Raw genomic sequence first — 23,216 nt, forward strand, 5'->3', positions numbered from 1 at the left:
TTAAAAGAGGTCTTGCATGCACAATTGTACATAGACACAAGACACATAGTAATGAATTTGTGTAGTTAGTAAAAAAAAATAGTACCCCATGTTTAAATTTTAATGCCATGAAATTAATAACATATTATAATTTTGTCAAAATAACTTTAAAATTATATACTATCTCAAATTTGCTACTAATAATTTTTTTTCCTCTCTATTATATGACTCAGTGACTCCTGCAAGAGACCCTATTGAGGCGTTAAACATTCTTCAATTGAAAGCGGTCTCATTTGACTGTGTGATAGCAGATATTTATATGCCCTTGATGAATGGTGTTGAGCTCCAACAGAAAATCGAAGACGATTTTTCAATCCCTGTTGTTTGTAAGTTTACTTGCTATAATCTACGTCGTATAAAATAACAATATTAAAAATCAATTATAGTCTCGTGGGAGTCCAACCATCATTTAGACTTCTGGTTGAGTCAGTCATTTGACATACTGAAATTATTTTAATTACTCTCGATCAATATGGATCAATTAACTATTAACCTAAACTCATCTAATTAATTGTCACGATAATTGTGTAATTGCAGTGATGTCGGAAGTTAGTGACAAGCAACAACTTGCAATAGAAACTGGTTTGCAAGAAGGAGCAATGGTGATAAATAAGCCACCACTAGTCGAACAAGTTCAAAATCTTTGGCGGTATATTCTTATAAGAATGAAAGCTAAGAACAATTTTAAGGGAAAAAGACCTATACAAGGCCAATCTGTTGAAATTGATTTGAATAAGTTGATGAATGGTAATAACCAAAATGAAGATCCCCCTAATATCGATATAAGGAAGAGGCCCAAGCCAAAGTTGATTTGGACACCAGCGTTGCACGATAGATTCTTGGACGCTATGAAAGCTATTGGTTATGATAGTAAGTTATTAAATTGATCATCATACTTAATAATAACGTAACATAATTTTGATATCTTTATAATTACTGTAGATGCGCACGTGCATGTTTAAGATCATAGAGTACATACTCAATTTGTTTGCTTGCATTTACTTTTAATGCAGGGGCTGTTCCGAAAAAGATTATGGAGCACATGAATGTTAATGGATTGACCCGACAACAAATATCTAGCCATCTACAGGTACATAATCAACTTCGTATGCTAAAATAATTCTCTTACATATTTTCAATAAGAACTTGCGCTTTCATACAAGTATTTCTCAAACTTTATTTATTTTTTATAAATTTCATCGTAACATAAAAATTTAATACTACTAGTAAGAAAAATCATGCTAGATCATATACGTGAGAACCATCTATTCTTACACAACTTAATTATAAGAGCAAATTAATAAAATGATATATATATATATATATATATATATATATATATATATATATATATATATATATATATATATATATATATATATATATATATATATATATATATATTTCGAGCTAGTGAGGCTATGAAAACATACATTCACGTACATTAAATCTTTGTTACTTAATTACTCGCAATATATATATGGAGTATACATACTCTTTTCGTCCTCAAATAAATTCCTATATAAAACTTGGTTATAGTTACGAATTCTAACATAAATTATTTTGTTCAATATTATTGCAGAAATATCGGATCTATATGAGGCGAATTTATGACGCCTGTATGAAAATCAGAGAATATGGTGTTCCTTTTGATTGGAATCAAATGATGGCAAGCTTAACTTGGGAGGGATTTCCAGACCTTGTTCACAACAGCTACTTGCTTAACTATGCAACTGCAATGTTTATGAAAGAGATTGAAGATGATAAAAATAGGACTAGATTCAAAAGGAGGAGAACTTATACTCAATTCGGGGAGAATAATGGAATGACAATGTTTGGTAATGGTACAAACACCTCCGATTATGGTATTGGTTTATCGCCATCATCTCAAGGGCTTGGTAACTTGTACACCCCCTATCGGCCCTATGCACCACTTGTCACACCAATTTCGAGCAATGGTACTATTGGTGCAACTAGTGGTGTTGGTAGCTTGTACACCCCTTATCGGCCCCTTGCACCTGTCACTCCATTTTCGAGTAATGGTACTACTAGTACTATTGGTGCAACTAGTGGTGTTGGTAGCTTGTACACCCCATATCGGCCCATTGCATCTCATGTCACACCAACTCCGAGCAATGATACTATTGGTGCAACTAGTGGTGTTGGTAGCTTGTACACTCCATATCGGCCCATTGCATCTCCTGTCACACCAAATCCGAGCAATGATACTATTGGTGCAACTAGTGGTATTGGTAGCTTGTACACCCCATATCAGCCCATTGCATCTCCTGTCACACCAACTCCGAGCAATGATACTATTGGTGCAACTAGTGGTGTTGGTAGCTTGTACACCCCATATTGGCCCATTGCATCTCGTGTCACACCAACTCCGAGCAATGATACTATTGGTGCAACTAGTGGTGTTGGTAGCTTGTGCACCCCATATCGGCCCATTTCACCTCTTGTCACACCAACTCCGGGCAATGATACTATTGGTGCAACTGGTGGTGTTGGTAGCTTGTACACCCCATATCGGCCCATTTCACCTCTTGTCACACCAACTCCGAGCAATGGTACTATTGGTGAAACTAGTGGTGTTGGTAGCTTGTACACCCCATATCAGCCCATTTCACCTCTTGTCACACCAATTTCGAGCAATGGTACTACTGGTGCAACTAGCGGTGTTGGTAGCTTGTACACCCCATATCGGCCCATTTCACCTCTTGTCACACCAATTCCGAGCAATGGTGCTACTGGTGCAACTAGCGGTGTTGGTAGCTTGTACACCCCATATCGGCCCATTTCACCTCTTGTCACACCAATTCCGAGCAATGGTGCTACTGGTGCAACTAGCGGTGTTGGTAGCTTGTACACTCCATATCGGCCCATTTCACCTCTTGTCACACCAATTCCGAGTAATGGTGCTACTGGTGCAACTAGCGGTGTTGGTAGCTTGTACACTCCTTATCGGCCCATTTCACCTCTTGTCTCACCAATTCCAAGCAATGGTGGTGCTAATATTACTGTTGGTGCAACTAATGGTGCAAATTATTACCATGATATTATTGGTAATCATATGCGTAACAATAATGTACCAAGGCATGTACTAGAGAATGTCGTGCCAAATGTTGGTGGTTACATCAATAATTATGGTACGGGTACACAACCTCAAACTGTGATGACACAAGGGCCATTCGGATATGACGGGTTACATAGCGGCAGCCCAAGTAATGGTACGGCTGTGGACAATAACGGAGCATTATTCGCAACTCCATATCAAGGACTTAATGGAAATGCTCGTTACTTTCGGGGAGGCATACCCAACTTTTCTAATGGCAACAACATGATGCAACAACCTTCTGTTGGTCATATGCCTGGTAATTTTGTGGGACAATCTTATAGTCCTACTAATTCTCAGCTGAATTATATGCCAACTTACATGAATCAACATCTTGGCACCGACTTTATGCCTCATCATACTACTCCTGTGCCTGCTGCCATGCCTAGCTATGTCGCGTCTTATCCTTCTACTGATCCTACGACGACTAGGCTGTCCAACTATCCTTCAGAAACTACTGCCCCTCCAATGGGAGGTACGCCCAATTTCACCTTACGAAATTCATTTGTAAGTCCTATGGGTGAATTTTTCAACTTATCACAACAACCGTTCTCGAAAATAGCTGCCATGATTAATTTGTCCAACGGTGCTACTACTCCTTTGGGAGCTGTGTGGAACCATGCCGCGCTATCTTCTCCTGATGAGGCTAACAATGGTCCGCTACCTTTGGCTGACTTGTCTGACTTTGTTCAGCAACCTGGCCTTGTAACTGATGTTGTTCACATTTCCGACGATTCTGAGCAAGCACCTTTTGATGTCAATGTGCTCAACTCCGTTGATGAGCAACCTCAGCCTGCTGTTGCTGCTGCTACGAGCAACATGCCCAATTCTGTTGCGCAACAACCTCAAGTTGTTTCTGATGACTCGGACAATTTGAGCAACACATCAACTGGTAATCAAAATATGGTTACATTTGCTGAGCAATTGGCTGTTGGAAATCAAGAGAGTAATGGTTCTTCTGCGTCAAATGATCAACAAGCTCAGGTATGTTTTCTTTGCAATCAATCAATTGTGTTCGACCAATCCATCTTTTATTATTAAATTACTTCGTAGTATTTAATTTCTTATTCATTTAATTCCTCTATTTTTTTAGTTTACACATCTTTATTATCACATTTATCAATACACAAGATCAATGGTTGAAGCAAATATTACAGAGTATTTGCATTGATATGTTCACATATATATTTTTTTTTTTTTTTTTTTTTTTTTTGTTTTTGGTAATGTTAATTTCTTGATATCTTTCTATATCTATATATAAAGTCAATAAATGCAAATCATGCATGATACTGATATCTTAAAATATACGTTCAAAATAATTACTGTAGTACGAGTAATACACATCATAAATGTATCATGCCTTAGATAATCAGATACGTACATGTTTATGTGCTTATTTTTCCATGTCTTTTGGACTCATACACATATTTTCCGTATGATAATATATATTTGTAGGAAATGGAGGGCCATGGCTTCAATAGTGGAGCCTCAAATCACCTCAAGGATTGGTTATCTGATGTTTATGACAATGAATATTCCATGGTACGTACATAAACTACCTCATAATTTATTTATTTAAGTAAAGTTTTTCACTTGATCGGTTCATTTCTATATGTTTTTATACCAAGTTAATTTATCTAGTCTTGTTGGTTGTATGGAGAGCTAGAATTTAATTTGTTGAATATTGGAATCACTAATTGCGTAAAATAATATCATGACTATGTTGTTGTCGATGTTATGTAGGATCCTATGGATGCAGTTACTGCCTACTTAAACACCGATCCTCAGATTGATGTCAACAATGATCCATGGCTGGGAGAGTATTGAAGAGGCGTTCGTTGGTCCTTTCGTCGTCTAGGCGAATTTTAAAATAAGAATAAAGCAAAAACAATCTATTTGCTAATAAGTTTTTTTAATAATGTTGAACTTGGTTTATTTGCTATGAAAATGGACGAAAACAATATGATTTTTGGACTAGTTTTCTCAAAATTATTAAGTTTGAATTATTTTGAAAAATGATTCTAAAGTTATATGGGAAATCTTCTGAAAATGCTTTAAAAAGCTCTATATTTATATGGGGTGCATTTGAGGAAAATTATTCCTAATAACTTGGGACTATTTCAAAATGAAACAGAACTTTTTTTATCAAAAAAATGTCCAAAGTTATATCTGTTTTAGTCCATTTTTCTTTAATAATATTGTTAAACAATGGATTTGCTTTTGGTTTGTACCTGAAGTTTGCAATTCAGGGAGATAATAATGATAATTGGATGATTATCAATCTATATATTTGCAAGTACTAATAAATACAGGTTCGAAATACATTTATGTATGCATATTATAGGCCTACTATATCTTGAGTACCACACATTACATGGTAATCAAGTGATGGCCTTGCACAAAGAAGGTCCAAGAGTTAAACAAATAGAATAGGTCAAGGGTAATAACAAGACGAGTCGAGCTTAGCTTGAGTTTGAAGTAACACAGTTCAACTCATAACACTTGAGCTTAGCTTAACTCAATATTTTAGCTCTTCTAGCTATTCAGCTTTGATTTTATCTAGAATATTTTTAAAATCATGTTAAATTACAGTGCATGTATAATCACTAATCTTAGACCTACTAAAGTACTATACACTGAGTGAAGTAATTATGTCTCTATAATTGATCTATTAGAAAGTTAAAGATATATGAATTGAAATATAAATCATGAACCAAAAGTTATTACGGAGTACAAATTTACAAGCACATATAATTGAGTGCAATTAAGAGGATTGGCATAGTCCTTGAGACCTTGACACACCTTGCTCTTAAATAAATTGCTTGAAAACTCAAGATTTGATCTTAAAATTTATTGCGTTGAAAAACCCAAGATTATTGTATAAATTTTTTTAATTATGGAGACATGGAGTACTCCGTAAAATCTAAGTTACTCGTCTAAAACCTATTCATAAAATATTACGGTAAATATAGTAATGAAGTTAGCATATATACTCGTACACTAGTTTAAAGAAATAGAAAAATTTAAAGGAACGAAGAGAGTACTTTAGGCATTCGGCCCCACATAAGCCTTGCAAGAACAACACTTTGTCCTGCGTCGAAATTTCTAATTTTTACCAAACAGCTTTCTCTTTATATATGCCCAAAATATAATTCCTAATATTTTGACTTTCAGTTCATCTTCTTACTCTGAGAAAGTGAGAGAGAGAAACTGTTAAAATAAACAACTCCTTTTGCATGCCCCCGGTTTACAGTAATTTTATTGTACATCGAACATTTTTACGAAAAAGTGACCCTTTTTCTTTATAAAAGTGACCCTTTTTCTTTACAAAAGTGACCCTTTTTATTATAAAAGTGATTCATATTTTCACAAAAGTTACCCCTTTTTTACAAAAATGACCCTTTTTTTCCACAAAAGTGACCCTTTTTCTTCACAAAAGTGACCCTTTTTTTCACAAAAACAGAGTATTAAAATAAAAAAATAAACACAAAATACAAAGGTTACCCCAATGGCTCTACTTTCATCCCGTATCTTTATCTCTCCTCAAAACTAAACATTTCCACCATTAACAAACCTTCAAATTCTCTCTCCTCCATCAAAACCTCAACCCCCTTCTCCCTCTCCGTTACCAACTGCAAGCCCTCATATTTTTCCCTTCATAGTTGTCGTCATCGTCACCTCTGCCGCCATAGTCATCACCACCTCCGCCGCTGCCATGTTTGCCACCATCAAAGTAGATGAGGCGAAATGATAAAAACCCACAATAAGGTATATATGCAATTGGGGTCGAGGTATTCGGAGTTGTTGTAATTCCGGACTTCAAACTCGACAAATCGGGGGATGGGGGGAGGTCAGAAGCGCAGGAATCAGGGGATTGGGATGGTTAGCAAGGTCGAAATCGGAGGGGGACGCCGGATTCTTAGGAGAAGCTAAGGGAGTGGCGACAGGAGTGGTGGTTTGGCAGTTGTTGGTTGTCCCAACTTCCGCCATTCACTAATTTACTGAACACCGGCTTTTTTTAAAAATTTGTGTAAAATAAATTGGGAAAACCCAAATCACCGGAAACCCATCATTTGGAATATCTCAATTATTTGTTACAGTATAATCTACTGATTTTGTGGTCTAGATATCAACAACCCCATCTTCCCAATTTTATTTTTTCTTGCAAATCTCACTAAAAAATCATCAGGTATATTTCTTAATCTCTCTCAAATTACATATTTGCACAGTTCAATTACTAATTAGGATCTGCAAGAATCCGTTTTTGTTCTTTTAATTACTTCACATTGTTTATATTATAGGAAATTTAATGGGTTTTATTAGCAATTTGTTTGATTTCTTTAATGTTTTTGAGTTGATTATGTTGTAATTTTGTTGCGTAAGTAGGTTAATGTTGTTGGGTAATTGTCATTTTCTGTTGATATTATTAAATTTTATCAAAATAATTGACAAAGTCAGAGGAATACATGTCTAAATTACTATTTTTATGCAATTATAAGTTTCTAAGAAATGATGATACTTGTGGGAGGAAATTGTACTTGAGAGCTGACCTATTGTTTGATTAAGTTGTACTGTTTTAAGGTTGTTATAGTAATTTGTTGTTTGTTTCTTAGTTGACTGACTTATATTCTAGCAATATTTACACAGATTTTCCTTGGAATTTCCATTTGTTTGATGCTAAGAAGCTTGTTCTTGAATTTTGGAGATAGTGTATGATCAAAATTTCATCTAGGTTGTTTTCAAGATAATTAAAAATATTTATATTGCACTTTCTATCCACGTTCCCGTGTTCTTGGGCATGGAAATATCTACAATGTAAATTCTTTATGCTGTCTTTGTCAATGTGAGGTGAGGCATGTAGTAATTTGGAAAATTGGTCGGTATTCTTGGTCGATTTGGCTTGGTGAGAGAAGAAATTCAATTTAATAAAGACCAAAAAGGCTATAAATACACTGAACTTCTAGTTTGGTTCTTTCCTCCTCTTTTTCACTTTTTCATCAATCTTCCTGATTCATGTCATCATATGTTTTATGAGGTTCTGGCTAGTATTGAAGAAGGGAGAGTCTATAAACGGGTTCATGGGGATCTTTCGTTAAGGTCTTTACTTATCCTTCATATGAAGTATTTGCTACTCTATGTAATATGCAATCGATTATCCTTTTTAGTGTCAGGATTGGAAACACCCTTTTGATTTAGGATTGAGATTAGTATGTTCATCGTATTGATGTTCTTATTTAATTCTAGTACTACAGCTTTCTGCATTTCATTACTTGTATTAATGCATATTCTGTAAGATATCATCTTTTTATTTTGTAAACTTTTGAATGCTGCTATAGTATTCCCAATAGAAGAGTTGACAATTATGATCATAGGTCCTGATTATCTCTTCTTTCTTGTAGTTATATTTGCTGTTGATGGTTTTCGTACTGGTCTAGTTAGAGAATTGAGGTGTTTAAAAGCTGATCAAAAGGAATTGGCTTCAGCTGTAAAGGCACATCTGTTTTAGAGAACTGTGTTGAATTGGTGATTCAAATAATTGAAAAATAGAATTTGTCTTGGGTTTCAGTTGCAACTTACAAGGCACCTTTTGATTTAAAGTGCTGATACACAATCTTCTGCGGTGCTGCCTCTGTTAAAGGTTCTCGTCCTGAACTCCTGATTCTGTTTAGAGGACTGAGGTGATTTCAATAGAGAAATTATCAAACAGCTATGGGTAGCCAGCCGTGGGAGGAACATCATGTCCTACCTGAGCTTAAAGAAAATTTGGAAGAACTGTTTCCTGGTCTTACTATTGAAGAGGCTCTTCAGCATCAGGTATATCTCTTAAAACTTTTCAAGGATTGTTCTTTCCAAGTTTCTACAAAATTTTATATATATAAGTCTGATGTGCTGTATTTGAAATTAGAACATAGCTGACCCTTGGTGTTGACTTTTTGAATTTTTTTAATATGCATCTCAGGAAAGTCTTTACGAGTCCCTAAAGATTAGCTGTGTAACTATAGACCAAATAGCTAGATCTTCTGACAATGAACCAAGCAGTAGCCATGAGCATTCATGGGGAGAATCATCATTTTCAGGAAGTTGTGACTATGATTTGGCATTGGATGAAGCTGTGGCTAGATCTTTGCAAGAGTTAGATTTAGAAGAAGAAATAGATCATGATGCCATTTCAGAATCGCTGCGTAGTGCTTCTAGTAAGTAGTACATGCTGTATTGAATGCTGAAGTTTTTGGAGCTCAATTTCTTTCCTTACTTTAGTAAAGCCTGAATTTTACTGTCCACACTTCTTTGATTGTTGATCAAACTTTACCCTTTTTTTTCTCTTACCGACTCATTGTTGCTGAAGTGCTGTGGGGGTATAAACTATAAATTTCCTTTTAAGATTGATGTAGGAAATGCATCTTTCTTCTGTTAACACTCATTTCTGTATTAATGGGCTGCAGCAAATTGGCCTAACATTTCTGAAAACGGAAGATGTTAATACTTTTTTAATTGTTAAATTAGCTTGATGTATATTTTTCTGTGATCATTTTTGTCAAAGTATTGTGGAGTATTAATTCTAGCCTGGCTGTTTCTAGAATTGGACAAGGAAATATGTTAATACTCACCCTATGCTCACACGCTTCGGCAGGTTGGTGGATTGGCACTAAGATTCCTGATATGGGATTTATTTTTCTGTGGGATTTTAACTTTTTAGGTCTTTCGTCAATCTTAGAAGCTGTTATGTATGTCTGTGTCTCTCATTCTCTCACAACCTCTGAGTTGCTCTACTCCTTTCTGAGATTTATTGTTTCAAATATCCGTTTTCCTTATCTCTAGAGTACCATTTAAATTATTTATTAATTCTCATTCGCTGCATTGCTCATTGACTTTATATTAAGACGTTATTTATGTTTTTGATGCTCATACTCAAATAATTGTTCCTTAAACTTGCAAAAGCATGTGAGGTAGTGACCGGATACACGTGACTATAACTTTTCGGCACGGAAACAGTAAACCTCTGTAGTTCTTGTGGCATCCAGTGAGGTCTCATACTCCATCTACTCTTATAGACTTTGCTGCCAGTGTCTCTTAACAACTTTTTTTTTTTTTTTTTTATTTTTTATTTTTTATTTTTTACAAAATATACCAAGGAATTTGTCAGTCCAGGATTGGTTTAAGACTTATAGACAATGATTTTTACTCTTCTTAGCATGCATAATATTTTAACATCTGATGTGACTCATGCGAGCTTGATTCTTTGCTAGAGTTTTACCATATATGTTTTGTTATCATGCATTATGTTATGGTCTTAGTTCTAGACAATTTAAGCTTAAAATGTGCTTTTGCTCAAATGTGATATCATCTATGAAAGCTTCTTCCTTTTGGTTCTTTGCTTTCTTTTGTGTCATATTCATTAGTTCTTGTATGTCGACTTCTTAGAGGTATTTCCAAGCCCATTATGGCGCTTAGTATTAGGAAGAATTGAACAGTAGACGGCCTATACATGTTTGTGGATATGGTCAATGTGACGGATATGTTCTAGTTTCTGGACTAGTCACTGTGTCATTTATCTTTTCTTCACCTTCCATTATTCACGAAAGTTGCCTCTGTATCCGTCACCAGCATAACTTCTGTGGCTCACTGCTGTACTCCTGTTCTGATGTCTAACTGAATATTAGTAAGTTAATATACATTATGTGGAATCATGGTATTGTATAAACATTAATTCTTTTTCTCATATATATAGGGAACTCTGAACCTGCTGCTGCTGGCACATCTGTCTCGGTAATTCGACTAGGATCTTTCACACATAATTATTAATCCACTTCATATTACGTTTTGTCTGAAAAGGCAAGCCTGTCACTTTCTTGCTTGCAGGAGACAATTCAGGATTCCGTTGATCCAGATCAAATGACTTATGAGGTAAGTTGGGCATTTTATCTACTTTTTCATGTTAATTAACTCAAGTTTTTTCTCTTTCTGGTTGGAAATTTTTATACTAGGCATTGAGGCCTCTTGTAGGTTTGTTGCAAAATCTGCACAAGCTGGCATTTGTTTCCCTAACCTGTTCTTCAAAGTAGGTTTTATGCCCATTTAATAGGGTTTGGTTATTGCTGTATTACATTTTGGAGCCTCATGGTCACCTAAGAAGGGGATTATGCAACTCAGACTGTAATTTAAAGAGTTCAGATACTCACATACATTTAAGTCTTCAAATGTTTATTTATACATTATTTATTGTAATTTATTAGATTTTCTTTTTTTTCTATTTCAGGAGCTGCAGTCCTTGGGGGAAGCGATTGGTAGTGAGAACCAAGGATTATCTAAGAGTGAGATATCCAGTTTGCCACATCGCACACACAGATCTGGGATTTTCTCAAAGAAAATTGATATTGGAGAGTAAGTTCACTTCTTCCTCTCTGGCTCTCTCTTCCTCAAAGAGAAATGAGGAATTGGTAGACACTAGTTTGGAGGTTTTTTGTGGTAATCCAAGGGTGAAGTTATATTTCCAACAATGGATAAACTTAAAACAATACCAAAATAACGTGCCCTTAATTTTGAGCTTCTGTTTGTGAATTCTATAAGTCCATTTTGGTTTTTGTAAATTAAAATTCCATACCGATGAAATTTTGCCTGCTTTTTTTACTTTTGAATTTCCAATGTTAGAATATGATTATATGATTGTATACCTTCTAAGTTTGTCATACTGATCAACTTTACTGATGGTGCAATGCATTTTTCAGCTGCGTGATCTGTTTTACAGCATATAAAAACAGGGATTCTATTATCAGTCTGCCATGTTTCCATCAATATCATAAAGATTGTATAGAGCCTTGGCTGGTGAAGAAAAGGGTAAGCTAGTTTTCTATTTTCTTTTCCTCTATATTATCCGATGTGTTAATTTCACTTAAATGTTGCTTAGCATTTAATCATGGTCTTGGTGACTTGTCCGTGGTGAAAGATTGTGCAGATGTTCAATGTTGATTCACAAATAGAATAAGCCATAGTCTAATATCTCTATGTTTCATTTCTGCACAATTCGAAAAGTTTTTTGGGGGTTTCATCTCTGATATCTTAGTATTAAAGGTATAGTAGACACACTTTGCCAGCTACTTTAGCGTCATCACCGATCAACATTGAAAGAATTTTGCCTTGCATGTGCATGTGCATGTGTTTCTACTTATTTCAGTTTGTCACTTTGTCCCTTCTCACTTTGAAAGCTTAGCTCAAGTACTGTAGAGATTGGAAAAGGATTAATGACATCGATTTGAGGGTTGTTCAACTTATGTTATCTGACATTGTTTGCAAACTCTGTGGATTAGAATTCTTAAATTGCCTGGCTGTCAGCATTACACAAGTTATTGTCAGAGCAAATTGTACAATTTCTGATATCTTCCTTGGTAATAGAGATGTAGTAGGCTGGATTATATTGGTTAAACAAGTTAATTCTGATCGTTCATGTCCCCATCCACCGGCCCAGCCCTTTCTCCATCCCTTACGCCCAAAAAACAAAAGGCGTAGTGGCCTAATGGGATACGGAGTGTTATATTTCTAAGTTTGCTTAACTTATAACATTCCTTTAGTGTTTTTAATTGATCTAATGATCTTAACTTGGAATGTTTGCTTACAATTTTGGGATTATACTTGATAATGGTGTAATGGGAGTATATTTTGATAATTAAGTTGTTTATTTTTAATATAACTTGGGAGTTCCTAGTTAATAACTTGCAAATTTGGAGTATAATGCTTGCTTGCAAATTTAGAATGCATGTGTTTGTAAATTGTTTGATTCCTATCTATATTAGATGAGTATGCTCTTATGTTGACGGACCTGATGCAAGCATTTTATGTTTCATTCAGATTTGCCCGCTCTGCAAAAAGGAAGTGAAGTTGTCATGAGATTGACCTAGCCATGCATCGTGAGGTGCATCCAACCACCACCATATTGCTGCAAGTTCTATAGTATAGATGTATAGTATAAGAAGCTTCTAGTTGTGTAAAATTTGGTTGCTTTCTATTGTTTGTTTGTTTCATTAAGGTGGAATGTAGAAATATTTCTCTTCTGCAATTTAAGATTGATGTGGTTGCATCCATTTGTATGAAAACTCGAGTTATACGTAGTTTTTAGTATATATGAAGGTTTGAACTTGTAAAGTACCGATGTTTTTTTTGAGCTTTAAGTTTTGTGGTGTTGCTTTCTCCTCCACCCCATCAAACTAAAGTTGAAGTGCCTAGCGACCGAGTTTTGAATGACACTGCCTTACACTATTTTATTGTGAGGCATTGTAAATATTAGGAAATTTTGTCAGAAAAAACCATTTATAACAACTATTTTGCTGGGAAAAACCTTATAAAAATTTTTTGGCAAGGAGAAACCAAATTCTAAAATATTTTTGTTGAAGACAACCTAAGATCTCTAATCACTCAATTAACCTCTAATTTTTCATTAATTCTTTTAATTACTCTTAATTCTTTCTTAACTATTTAATTATTAAGTTAATTTAATAAATTAAAAAAAAAAAAAAAAAAAAAAAAAACCATCTCCTTTTCCCCCTCCCATGGCAGCAGCCCCCTCCCCAATCCCCAACCGCTGCCTAGAACCCCCCCACCCCTGCCGACCAACCTCCACCGCCGAACCAACCCTAAGCATCGTTCTCCACCGCGCGAACCGACCCTAAGCATTGTCAAGCATACAAAATCATTCTCCCAAAAACTGTCATACAACTTCAAACAATTTGAAGAACAATCTCACTCACATTCTCTCTCATCATTTCACCTTCAATCAATCAATCCTCTATTTAATCGATTAAAACAAACAAAAACATTGGTTAATTACATTTTTAGGATCTGATGAGTTCCAAATTAGAGTAATTTCTTTGATGTTTCCAGAAATTTGCAGAAATTAGTAATGAGAGGAGCAAGATTGTGTGGATTGCATTGTTAGGGGAGCTAGGATTTAAAGGTTACCAAAAATTGGACCCAAATAGTTTTGAATGGCCTTTTCAATACGACGATGCTTGACCCATTCTTGACTGGTTTTGCTCCAATCGTAGGGTTAAAGAGGGTGGTGCAGCGAGGGTAAAGGGGAAAGGGAGGGGGTCGGTTTGCCGGTCAAGGTTGGTCGGCGGGGGTGGGGGGTTTCTAGGCGGTAGCTGGGGATGGAGGAGGGGGCTGCTGCCACAATAGGAGGGAAGGAAAGGGTGGACGGTTGGTGGTGGTGAGGGTGGTGTTTGTTTTTTTTTTTTTTTTTTTTTAATTTATTAATTAACTTAATTATTGAATAGTTAAATGAAAATTAAGAGTAATTTGAAGAATTAATGAAAAATTAGAGGTTAATAGAGTGATTAGAGATTTTAGGTTGTCTTCAACAAAAATATTTTACAATCTGGTTTCTCTTTGCCAAAAAAATTTTATAAGGTTTTTTCTAACAAAATAGTTGTTATAAATGGTTTTTTCTGACAAAATTTCCTAAATATTAATATAGAAACATATATTATGACTACGAGAATTTGTTTAACTTAGTTTTTACTGCTCTATACGGAGTAATAATTTATTGAATTTTCTTCAATTATTGTTTACATAAACGAGGGTAGACAAGTGTTCAACATGAGCTGGGCTAATTGTAAATTTATTGTGTATGTTAGTATGTATAATACAACATAAATAACAATTAATTAATGAAAAATATTGCATACACAATGCAAGTGTTCAAAAAGAATGAGCGAGCCAGTCAAAAAGTTGTTACCATAATTACGGTACCAAATCAATTATGGAAAGGTAAATAACCAAAAAAAAAAAAAAAAAGTATAAATTTAGACGAATATGGGTTGGGATGGGCTAAATAATGTATGTGCACAATATAATACTCGTGTGCCAATAAAAGAAAAAGGTTGTATGGACAGTGTAAGTGTTATATATGAGTCAATTAGTTAAAATTGCTATAATAATTATCGTATCAGTCAATAATAGAGAAGTAAATAGACAAACATTGTAATACATGTGTTGATTTGTTGACTATCTTGAGCACTGTGATATAACTTTAAACAGCTAAGCATTAGGCTAGTCTAATTGTAAATTAAATGTTTATGTGCACAATACTCGTGTGACAATAAATGAAAAATGTTGTAGAGATTAGAGACAATGTAATTGTCATGAATGAGTTAGCCAATGAAAAAGTTACTACAATAATTATGGTATGAGATCAAGTATTAAAAACTAAATAAAACATAAATACTCAGTATAAAATCATCAACGTGTTGTCTTGTAATCTTGTTGACCATCTTGAGTACTGAGTACCATGATAGATATTTAAACAAATATAGTACGGAGTATTAGTTAGGCTGGGATAATTATTAATTATATCCGTGCATAATACTCGTGTCATGACTGAGTCAGCCAGTGAAATTGTTACTACCATAATTATGGTATGAAATCAAGTACGTATAAAATCAATGTCTTATCTGATTAACCATTTTGAGTACTGTGATAGAAATTTAAACAAATATGGGTTAGGCTGGGATAATTGTTAATTACATACGGAGTAGTTATGTTTGTGCACAAATGCACAATACTCATCAACTCGTGTGATATTAAATGAAAAAGAATGTATGCATGGATAATGTAAATGTCATAAATGAGACAGCCTATCAAAAAGGTTGCTACAATAATTACTGTATGAAACTATGAAAGCAATAATGGAGAAGTAAATAGACAATGTATGAAATAAAGGAAAAAATAAATGTGATAAACAAGAATGAAAAAGTGAATAAACAAAAATGGTATGAAATCAACATGTTACTTTGTTTACCCTCTTGAGTAATGTAATAAAATTTTAAAATTATTTGTTGGGCTGGGCTAATAATAAAGTAATTGTGTATGTGCACAAATGCACAATACTTGTGTAACAACTAACAAGAAATAAAAAATGTTGTATGGACAATAAAAGTGTCATGAATGAGCTCGTCAGTTAAAAAGTTACTGCAAAAAATTATTGTATGAAATCGGGTCGGGCCTTAACATAATACCTCTTGTCCAAACCTACAAAAAAGTAGTGGACTTGTCGGGCTAAAGCGGGCTTTCGATTTTTTATGAGTCGGGTTCGGTCTTTAAACTAAAAATACGTTTTTAGGCTTGCTCAAACCCACCCTATTTTCGGGCCAGGCCGTGGTTGATCAGCTCTACAAAAAATTGTACTCGTATATAAGTGACTTGTTAAGTAATGGTTTCAAAAAAAAAAAAAAAAAAAGTAATGGTTTGGGTTGGGCTAATTGTAAATTCCTTGTTGCTGTATGTGCACACCAATTAATGAAACACTTGTAGGTTGTATAGACATCACAACTGTTCAACATGATACTGTAATTTTGTTCATTCCCTCTATTTTGACAATTCTTCTATTGTACCTTTTTGGATTTTTTTTTTTATTTTTTTACTTTTTTTTTATTTTTTTTGAGGAATTTGGATTAATTAATTTGATTGAATTTATATTTCTAAATTTTAATATTTTTAATATTTTGAAATATGCTTACTTTAACTTTTGTTTTTCATCTATACTTATATTATATGTGCATTTATTTATATCGTTGTACAAAATCTAAATGATTATTTCAGCTATTTTAAACTAACACTAAACTTACTTCGTACTATTATCTTATACAAGTACGAAGTAAAATAGAGAATTAGAGATACATACTCGTATAACAGAGTACAATAAAATACGAGCACAAGTACTAAGCTATCGCAACGGGATTATTTAATACTTGTAATTAATAAAACGGTACTTGTTACGCAAATGCCTTTAAGCCTATCACATTGAGAATTGCACGTGGGTTCACATGTCATGAGAGGCTAGAACAAGTAATTTGCTTAAGTGCTACAGTACTGTGTTATTTACAGTTGACATAAATATAATAACAATGTGTATATAATTATACTTGGTTTAAATGTTGACAATTCAGTAGCAGTTTACCTGCTATATAGTAGTATATGGTCTGGCCACATATAATATCAGGTTGTCAACCATTTTGCAAAGAAACATAGATATACTTGCAGAAATGATTTCGGCACACTTTTAATTAATTTTGGCACACCCCTATGTGAGAGCACAGTTTTTTATTCTCTTCTCACATAAGAGTGTGTCAAAAGCAAAGAAAGAGTGTGCCAAAATCAATTTCCATATACTTGGACGTTGGACACTCCAATTTTACACTATTTGGACCTGCCAAATTGTACACTATGTTCCAATGTAAAATCGAATTAGGGTAAATTTTGGACGAATCCAATATTGGTTATTATTGCTATGGAAGTAGTTAATTATTAGACAGGAATAAATTAATTTGTAAGGAACTTATAATAAATGGATATGGAATAATTATACAAACCCGTTTATTAGTCTATACTTGCTCAATCTAAAAAGACTGAATGACCTAAATAATGAAGCACTTCATATATAGTTCATATAATATGAGTAGAATCTTATAACGGAGTACGAGTACTCATACTATAGATTGTAGAATCACGGGGATGTAAACTAACTAACATGCTTTTAACTTATACGAAGTATAATTAATTAATTATTCTATCAATCATCTTATTATTTGAAATCTTATTAAATTACCATATGAAGTCAAAAATAAAAATATACAACGCGAACAAAGTAATCGTTATAACATTGACTGAATAACCTCTTCCATATTGATTGGGTAACTCTCATAACACTGACCGAATAACTCCTATAACAACGACTAAGTGTGTGAGTAACCCCTATAACACCAACGGAATTATCCTTATATATAATATTAACCAAGTAATCCCATGACCGTTAAATTAGCCGTACGGTGTGATTAGCCATAATTTGTGAAAAAAAATAAAGATGGACTGACTTCGAACATTACGTAATGAGGAATTCCCTAAATTTCAATGTAAAGTACTACGTATATGACATGCAAATCCAAAGGACCAAATATAAAGAGGTAAAAAGTGAGTGCATGCTCGCCAAGAACTTCGGCAATTGTGGAAGCTTGATTGCCATGCCATAGATAGATTGTGATGTTGGATGATGGAGATCTTATGGAACGACATGCATATATAATAGTCCCACCACATTATTATCATCATTTTAGAAAAAGAAATTCAATTATGTGACATAAAATCTTAGTTACCATTATTATTTGTCTAACTACAAAATCATGACAAACCATATTAATTGCCTAAGACCAACTCATGAGGTCTTGAACAGGACATGTTTCATGGTCCTTTATATCATTATCATAAGGACATATTTCCATCGATGCATACAAAAATTTATAAGAATATATAGGCCTTAAATTATAGCTATACATACGTAGCCTCGATTCTGCCAGTTGGTAAAAATAACAAATAATTCTCATAGTGTGCGTTCAATTAAGAATGATTTTTACGCCAGCATAATCCAAACTTTAAAAAAACGTAAAATGTTAAGCCATAACATAACATGTTCATGTTTAGATAACAAAATAATTAAGATACTATATCTTGAGCCAATTGTGATTCATTTTTTTTTCTTGTAAGATTCTTGTTGGGAGGAGATAAGATAAGGACACAATGTGAATATTATAAACAACATCAAATTAAACAGAAAGTCAATGGTCAAGCAGAAATAGTGCCTTGATTTGATCAATCAACTGATTATTCTATTAAATATAAAATTTGTATACACGAAAACAGATCATGCAATCTTAATTTGGATATAGAAATCATTAAATTAAAATATAATTAGGGTTTTTTATGTGATGAAACTCATACAAGACCATATCCTTTTGTACAATAATCAGATCGATGGTTTACATTATTGATACACTCTGTCTTCATGTTATAGTATTAGTATACTCTATAGTCTTATTAGTTTACTACACCCGATGAGCTTACTTATATACTCTCAAACTAAAAATCTAAAATATGACCGATAGAATTATAGTATAGTAGTTTACTAGGTTAGGTCCCGTGCCATGCACGGTTACTGTCATTATTTATTATCGATTTAATGTTATAATTAATGAATATAATATAACATATAAACTATCTAAATTTGTCATTGATAAAATTGAAGTATTTGACATAATGAAACATGGAATATCATGCTTAATTGACATTCTTATGTTTCAACCATATAAGAAAATCTATATTAGCATAATATAGAAAGATAAAGATTAAAATTTATCATAGGAATATAATCAATAAAAAAAAAAGATAAAAATAAGTTCCTAAAAAACCATAGAAAGAAGAATTAACAAAAGGAAGATGATGTGATAATTTTGACAAAAATTAAAATTATATACCTATATACTTATCAGTGATAATATATCGTAATGTCTTATTTTTTGTCATTAACTTTTGTCTATCTCAATTGTATCCTTGAAGCAGATATTATGTTTGCCACACATAAACTTATAATAGAAGATTGTACTTTTTAAAATTATTTTACAAAGATTATATTTTGCGATTATATTTTCCATATTGGTTAATTGAATGTCAATTTTAAAAAAAGGTAAATATCATTTCTATTTATATAGTAATTAGATTTTACAAATAATTTTATTAAATAAACTTTCTACTAAATTATTTTTTACAAAAATATTTAGGACACACCAGAAATTGACATGTGTCATTGCCGGTGTGTCTTTTAGTACATATATTGATTGATTGATTGATTATTAAATTAACAATGAATTTTTCTAAAATATTATATGATGTAATGAATTTATTTTAAAAGACCCTATAATTAATAATTATAAAAGAGCCTATTAGCCAGATAGTTATTTTTAAAACGTATTTGACAATATGTATATTATTATATTTAATTTCATAAAAAATTGATAAAATTTTCTCGTTGTTAACCAAATAGATTTCTTAAAACTTTGTACATTACACTCGGTAGTCACTATGTATGTCACAAATTATGTTAAAACCTGATTTTTTTTTTCCTCTTAAATGTATAGTTGTTAATATTTATTTTTAGGAAGGATACATCAAATCTTTTATTTTATCTATTTTTAATATTTGAAATTCAAATTACTTTCTTGGAGCTTTTTAACATATAATCAAATAAATATAAATAAAATTATTGTTGTAATAAGTTGTACATAACATTATGGCATAGTTATGTTAAGAATCTGATTTTTTTTTATTTTTATTTTTATTTTTATTTTAGTTTATATATTTGCCAATGTACTCCGTATATGTTATTGAAAAACATATCAAATCTCTTATTTATGTATTATTTTGCTATCTTTTTATTTATGTATAAAATTTATCAAATCTTTTATTTATGTATTATTTTGCTATCTTTTTATTTATATATAAGATTTGTTTACTAAAGATTACCAGTATTATTTTTTTTAAAAAAAAACTAAAGGACACACCAGAAAATGACACGTGTCATTGGTGGTGTGTCTTTTAGTATATAGTTATTGATTTATGTATAAGATTTGTTTACTAAAGATTACCAGTATTATTTTTTTTAAAAAAAAAAACTAAAGGACACACCAGAAAATGACACGTGTCATTGCTGGTGTGTCTTTTAGTATATAGTTATTGATTATTGATGATTAATTAGAGTTGCTCATCTAAAAAAATAAAATGAACAAATACATTGCTAATTTATTAAAATAAAAATGTTCTAAATTAAAATATTATGGAAACCTAAAAAAATATATAATGGTGTTATTGGAATGTCACTATCAATTACAAAGTAATATAAGTTAGATTAAGTTAAAAAGAAAAAAAAACCCAAGGACATTCTTCCATAAGAAAACATAAATTTTACTTTAATTGATATGTTAATTACAAAATTATACTTTTTTTTTCGAGTGTTGTTTGTTAATTTCTTCTCTTCGATTAGTAGTCTATTTTCTTATAAGTCATTGTGATTATCTAGACAACTACACATATCGTATCACGTTGTATATATACGATACTACCCTGTACAAATGAGCTCCAAGCTAAAAGAATTGAAATACATGCACCAAATGCACCAATTATATGTGTGGTTGCACTTAGCTTGTAGGATATAGTTGCTTAATTTTGTTCATTGACCCTTTAAAACTAAAGCAAATTAAAACCTTGAAAAACAAAGTCAATCACGAATTTTTCACAAAACTCATAATAATATGGATACCTTTTTCAATAATATTAAATAAAGGGTGACATTTATTTTTTAAAGTTGCAATAATTTACGTAACATTGTTTTTTAATCCATGATCTATATATTCCAACAAACAAATTGCAAATCAAGGAAACTTATACGAGAAGGAATAAAGGAACAAGAAATTTCCTAAATTTGGGGTTGTCATGTCATTCACTATAGTAATTATGGAGTATACTTGTATCAATCAATCAATAACTATATACTAAAAGACACACCAGCAATGACACGTGTCATCTCCTGGTGTGTTCTTAGTATTTTGTATTTTTTTTTTTAATTTAGAAAATTTTATTTAAAGAAGTTATTTAAAAGAAAATTTTTTTTGGTCAACCAAATAAAGAAATAATAATATTTACCTTTCTTATGTTATTACCCAATTAAGTACGGATCAATAAGGAAATAAATAATCTCTTTACAGAAGTGTAATTATGATGGAATGTAATTTATTCTACAAACTAGGTTAGATCCCGTGCCATGCACGGTGATCTTTAGTTATATATATATAGTTATATAGTATTGATTGAGAAGTATTACTGTACTCAGTATAATCATAAATTAGTCGAGAAATAATAAAAGTATGAAATATGTTTAATTTGGTATTTGCAATTTTAATTGTAGCTTCTAATACACAACTAAAACAAAAGTAGACAAAAAATCTGAGCAATATTTTTTCTTATTGTAAGATTATTTTAAAATTTTGATTTTTGGTATATAATTGATTATTTTTTTTAGAAAGATTTGTGAATAAATCTTTTATTTTAAATATAATAGTTACTACATGTTAATATGGAATATACAAAACAAACTAATAATAAATAATATGATTTTTGTAAGTGATTTGTTTCCTTAATTGGAATTTTTTTTTTTTAGTAAAAAGAAAAAAAATAACTAAGGACACACCAGGAGATGACACTTGTCATTGCTGGTGTGTCTTTTAGTATATAGTTATTGATATATTAACTTTTTATTTTGTATGCCATAATTCATAAAGGCATAAATTAATTTATATAAAGAAAATATGGAGTAATTAAAATAACCGTGCATGGCACGGGACCTAACCTAGTATACAATATTCTTAACACTAAAAATATAGTACGTGAATGTGATACCATGCTTGTTAACTAAGGTTAAGGAAATGTTTGAGAATAAGTGGATGCAATGTCGTACTCCATGCATTAAAGACAGCGGATAGCATATGAATAAAGTCTTTTTGAGAAATTGTCATTAAAAAATAAATAAATAAATAAATAAAAGAATAACAAAAATGCTTGATGAGAAATTTAACCAATCCATCATTTTAATTACGAAGCGGAGTATTAGTTTTGTTGTACCAAAAAGTCCAAACTTATGAGTATAACTCATTGTATTAAGGACCTACATAATTAAATGTAAAAATTTGTTAAAAAAAAAGGCAATATAATTTTCTTATAAAAAATGTGTAATGAGTAATATTAATTGATTTATTTTCTGATAATTTTATTAATATGTTTTAGGCTCAAAATCATTTTTAAATACACATCGCATAAAGCCAATGACGGTGTGTAAGAGGAGAAAAGGGGAGAAATCATAATTTACCATTATTTATTTTTTTTTAATTTTTTTTTTTTGGTTTTTGTGGGTAAAGTAAATGAATTAAGAAGTTTAAAACAAATTAAATTTTAAGTGATATGTTATAAAAAAAAAAAAAAAATATAACACGAGAATAAAAAATATCTCATATCAGTTATTTTGCATACTCATATTTAGACCATACGTAACATTTCTAATTTCATTTTAGTGTACCTATAAACCTAGACTTATTATTTTTCTTTTCTATAGTTAGGGCTTGTTCTCATTAATTGAAATGAGTTGAACTGAAGTGAACTGAACTTATTAGAGATAAACTGAACTGAACTTATT

At 32.1% G+C, this 23,216-nt stretch overlaps 1 protein-coding gene across 2 annotated transcripts; it reads left to right on the top strand.

Moving 5' to 3' along the window:
- The first annotated feature begins 7,194 nt into the window (after window positions 1–7,194).
- Window positions 7,195–13,339, top strand: LOC145608762 (E3 ubiquitin ligase BIG BROTHER-related-like). Of its 2 annotated transcripts, none has more exons than XM_081664364.1 (8): window positions 7,195–7,346; window positions 8,557–8,971; window positions 9,117–9,351; window positions 10,887–10,924; window positions 11,018–11,062; window positions 11,415–11,539; window positions 11,884–11,992; window positions 13,001–13,339. In XM_081664364.1, exons 2-8 carry the CDS (start codon window positions 8,867–8,869, stop codon window positions 13,037–13,039), a joined length of 696 nt encoding a protein of 231 aa, XP_081520490.1. In that variant the 5' UTR covers window positions 7,195–7,346; window positions 8,557–8,866; the 3' UTR covers window positions 13,040–13,339. The 2 variants fall into 2 exon arrangements, with proteins under 2 accessions (XP_081520490.1, XP_081520491.1); XM_081664365.1 differs by having other exon boundaries at window positions 8,724–8,971.
- Window positions 13,340–23,216: the final 9,877 nt, after the last annotated feature.

This window comes from Chenopodium album, chromosome 23 (assembly GCF_948465745.1).
Source record: "Chenopodium album chromosome 23, dcCheAlbu1.1, whole genome shotgun sequence".
Lineage (NCBI taxonomy): Eukaryota > Viridiplantae > Streptophyta > Magnoliopsida > Caryophyllales > Amaranthaceae > Chenopodium > Chenopodium album.